This window comes from Mandrillus leucophaeus, unplaced genomic scaffold, assembly GCF_000951045.1.
Source record: "Mandrillus leucophaeus isolate KB7577 unplaced genomic scaffold, Mleu.le_1.0 Scaffold52, whole genome shotgun sequence".
Taxonomy (NCBI): Eukaryota; Metazoa; Chordata; class Mammalia; order Primates; family Cercopithecidae; genus Mandrillus; species Mandrillus leucophaeus.
Genome location: NW_012105586.1, coordinates 4432498 through 4437092, shown reverse-complemented (window position 1 = coordinate 4437092; position 4595 = coordinate 4432498). Strand labels below are relative to the sequence as shown.

General features: G+C 44.9%; 1 protein-coding gene across 3 annotated transcripts in view; it reads left to right on the top strand.

Moving 5' to 3' along the window:
• UBE4B (ubiquitination factor E4B) overlaps window positions 1-4261 on the top strand; it is a 180090-nt gene extending 175829 nt beyond the window's left edge. For all 3 annotated transcript variants that reach the window (XM_011996626.1, XM_011996625.1, XM_011996624.1), the window contains 3 exons: window positions 1653-1827; window positions 2422-2568; window positions 2899-4261. In XM_011996626.1, the coding sequence (XP_011852016.1) occupies window positions 1653-1827; window positions 2422-2568; window positions 2899-2960 (384 nt within the window). In that variant the 3' untranslated portion in view covers window positions 2961-4261. The remainder of the gene's footprint in view (window positions 1-1652; window positions 1828-2421; window positions 2569-2898) is intronic.
• Window positions 4262-4595: the final 334 nt, after the last annotated feature.

Sequence of the window (4595 nt, the reverse complement as noted above, 5' to 3'; positions counted from 1 at the left end):
GACCCGCCTGCCTCGGCCTCCCAAAGTGCTGGGATTACAGGCGTGAGCCACCGCGCCCAACCAGAAGAGTTCTTTTGTATTCTGGATGCTAGGTGATATCATATCATTGGATATATGATTTGCAGATATTCTTGTGTTAGTCCATTGCATCACTATACAGAAATATCCAAGGCTGGGTACTTTATAAAGAAATGAGTTTTAGGCCGGGCACAGTGGCTCACGCCTGTAATCCCAGCACTTTGGGAGGCCAAGGTGGGCAGATCACCTGAGGCCAGGAGTTCCAGACCAGCCTGGCCAACATGGCAAAACCCTGTCTCTACTAAAAATACAAAAAAAATTAGCCAGCCATGGTGGCGCACACCTGTAATCCCAGCTACTCAGGAGGCTGAGGCAGGAAAATCTCTTGAACCCAGGAGGCGGAGGCTTCAGCGAGCTGAGATCGTGCCACTGCACTCCAGCCTGGGTGATAAAGTGAGACTCCGTCTCAAAAATTAAAATTAAAATGAACTGGGCGCAGTGGCTTGCACCTGTAGTCGCAGCTACTTGGGTGGCTAAGGTGAGAGGATTGCTTGAGCCCAGGAGTTTGAGGCTGCAGTGAGCCATGATTGTACCCCTGCACTCCAGCCTGAGCGACAGAATGAAGCTCTGTCTCAAAATACATATATATATTTATAGTAAAACATATGTGGCCAAAACACTGGCCACTTGTTTTGCGATGGTGATACCAATACAAATATATATCATCACTAAGCTAGTGGCCAGTGTTTCTGCTATATGTGTTTTACTATGAATACAAACTACAACATACTTTGCTATTTGGCATGGCAGTCATTTTTGTGAATTAGACACTTGTGAGGCAGATGTTACTCTGCCCATTTTACACTCAAAGAGCCTGGGCTCAGGAGGGTTCACATTTGCCTGTGACCGCACAGCTGGTAGGTGGTAGGACCAGAATCCAAGTTCAGATTTGTCTGGGTCCATGGTGGGCGCCCATCCTCCACTCCACATCTTCCCTTCCTGGGGACATAAATTGTGTCTGTTCCCGGTCCTGTTCATCAGTTCACCGGGGTGGTCTCACGTCCATGGAGCCCCTGACATGTGCTGTGCTGAACAAAATGAGCTTGAAGGAGGCTTAAAAGTGAACAAGAGAAAGCTCATCTAGAGTATGAACAATAGTGGATTGTTTTTACCATGCTTACCTTTGTGGAAGAGAGCTGAAATTTTCACCTCTTCTTACAGGCTAGCAGGGCACAGTGTCCCCCCAAGGACTGAAATAGACTCGCTTTCCTTCTCTTTTTAATGTTGAAGCTTTAAAAGAAATGCATGCCAGCTGTAAAAATTAAAAAAAAAAAAAAAAAAAAAAAACCCCCATCTGCCTCAGGCCTGCAGCCCTCTCCAGAGGGAGTGACCTCGTACAGTTTGGCACATATTATTCCAGTCCTTATCCATTTGTAAGCATGAAAAGTGCATACTTTTATGTGGCTATAAATGCATAAAGACTGGGATATATAAAATATATAAGTATATATAATTTTAGGGCTTCTTAAGGGGGGGAAAATCCACAAATGGATTATACTTTGGATATTTTCTGCAGCTCGCTTTTTTCCACCTCACATACCTTTACGTCTCACGTTGCCATTCCTCCTTTGCAGAGATCCTACAGTAAGGAGTTGTTTGAAGAAGTAATTTCAAAGATGCGGAAGGCAGGGATCAAATCCACAATAGCGATAGAAAAATTTAAGCTGCTCGCCGAGAAAGTGGAGGAGATAGTGGCCAAGAATGCACGCGCAGAAATTGACTACAGCGACGCCCCTGATGAGTTCAGAGGCAAGTGGACTCGTCGTTTTTATGCTGATTTCTTTTGAGTTAACTGGAAATCGATAACATTACAAGAGGACGTCCTGTGCTATTAATTTTTTAATGGTGCGCTAGAGCTGCTTTTTGAGGCAATCTGTCTTAAATTACATGTGCCTATTTTTAGCTCATATTGTAAATTGAGAGGAAGAAACATCGTTAGCCTGACTTAAAGCCAGAGAACAGCCCTGAAGATTCTAAGGGCAGGGCTGCCTTTGCGAGTGGGGATTCACATTTTCAAAGAAGAATTCCCAGAAGTCCTAAGGCAAAGGATTCCAGCCTGCCGTCCTCCCCACGGAGCCTGTGGGGCCTGCTGCTGGGTCTGTCCCAGGCCCTTTCTTCTCTGTTCCCTCCCCCAGCAGTAGCTGACAAAGGAGTGCCTTCGCCTCTACAAAAGGCAATGTATATGCCTTTATTGAAGGCTGATTTCCTTCTAAACCTGGGGGCCTCTCAGGGGCCCTTTGATTGCTGTTCCTTTGGATAGATTTTTCGCCAGTAGAAGGAGCTTTGTTTTCTTTTTCAGTCTTGGGCTCTCTTATTAGAGTTTGCTTTGCTTTGTCCCTGCAGACCCTCTAATGGACACCCTCATGACTGACCCTGTGCGGCTGCCCTCCGGCACCATCATGGACCGCTCCATTATCCTGCGGCACCTGCTCAACTCCCCCACGGACCCCTTCAACCGGCAGACGCTGACAGAGAGCATGCTGGAACCAGGTAGAGGAAGGCGCAGTTCGAGGCGCAGCGCTGGCATCAGTGCCAAGAGACAATGCCCAAGTCACATATCGGAGATGAAACAGAAGGGAAATTTATCAAATGCAGAAACTACCTAGTTTATGACACTCTGTAGCAAAGACCCAAAACACTCTTGGCCCTTTTTCCCTGTAGACGTCCAGTCCCTCCCTCTCGTCCCAGTCCTTCTGCAGTCTTCGGCTCAATGAGGGAATGAATGGCCTTTTCTTCCCATCTATACAGAGTGACAGGCATCCTCTCTCAGGAGGAGCCCTCCCATCTGGGGCATTAATCCTCCTTTTTTTCTTTTCTCAGTGCCAGAACTGAAAGAGCAGATTCAGGCATGGATGAGAGAGAAACAGAACAGCGATCACTAAACCGTTCCGCCGCCCGCCCTCTGGTAGACACAGCCAAGGCCAACGAGGCAAGCAGAAGCAGCGGCCGCAGCAAAGCTGCCATTCACGTGTTGGAGGCCAAATGTGGCAAACCACCCAGGCCCACCCAGAGCGAGCAAATGCTGAGACCTGGAAGGACACGGATGAGAAGAGGAGCCCGGTTCCTGTACATATATTTAAGTGACAAACACGCTCAAAAGCTTAAAGGACAGGTTTTATGGTTGCTTGTGTAATAAAGCACGTCCTTCGTATGTCACAGTTTGGGGCAACTGAAGTCTTTTAGTGATGGCTGATGGGTCTGGGCAGCATCCCTTCATGAATTTTTTTTTAATCCAATATCCGTTGATTTGATTGTGATTAGAGAACCTTGGACATTTTGCTGCTAAAGAATCTTTTCTCCCCTCTCCCCCTTCCTGACCCTACTTGCACTGCTGTGGATCTTTTTAAGAGAAGCAAAAACAGAAGTAAACCCCTCTCCCCGGCCCACCAAACATATATTCTGTGAGATAACTGTGCCTGCTACCAAGTGTTCATCCTGGGATCGTATTTTTATATCATATTCACATATTTGTTTTTTTAATTGGTGTTAGATGACATGATTAATAAAAAAGGCAAGATATTTTCAGAATTTGAATTTCAGTTTTTTTTCTTTTGAAATGTCCCTTTAAGATTTTTTTATTCTAAACAAAATAAAGAAAATCTTGCTGCTCTGGTCCTTGTAATAAGCCTCTATTAGGCACCTGAGGAGCAACTGCAGCAAAATCTAGGGGTGTCAGTGTATCAGGACTTATGTGACTTACCGTATTTTGGGAAGATGAGGGTTGGGTGTTTTGTTTTTGTTTTTGTTTTTGTTTTTTTTTTAATGCTATGTGACAGTTCGAAACCTTCACAGTTATCCTCTGGGGGTAAATCAATTCCTCAACCCTTGGGTGTGTGAGTTTGAGGCAGGGTCATTTGTATGATGTGTTTGGCCTTACCAAAGCAAAAGAGGGTGCAAGAATGTGGGAGTATGTCTGCCGGTTTCAACACACACAGACAAACACAGCCACACGCGCACACAAGTATCAGACTTTTTGTATTACCGCTCCCTACTTAACATACTTGAATTCTTGAATTTCCTTTGGGGTAAAAAAGGATTTGAAACCATAAAGTGTTCTGAAGAAATTAAGTCTATAAAAAACATACTTTCTTTTTTCTTTTCCTTTTTTCCCCTCCACAGACAATGTCCTCTGTTCAATTCCTAACGCAAACTACAATAAATGGTGATACACATTCAGAAGAAATCTTCTTTGAGTCTCTTCTTTTTTTGTGGAAAAAAAAAAAAGGGCAGGGTGGGTGGGTAAACAAGAGCCAAATGACTGCGTGTGGTGAATGATCTTTCCTGGATCCAATTAGGAGCTGCTATTTTTAAAAGAAAACTTTCTTATTCACGTCAGTCTCAATGCGACATTTGGTTCTCATTTCACTGTTTGCTGATTTCAGGGGGTAAGCTTTGTCATATTCAGTCTTCCTCCTTTCTCCAGTTTCTTCTGCCTTATCTCAAGTATCTTCCTAGATTCTTCCTCAGGCCACGCACGGTGGCTCACGTCTGTAATCCCAGCACTTTGGGAGGCTGAG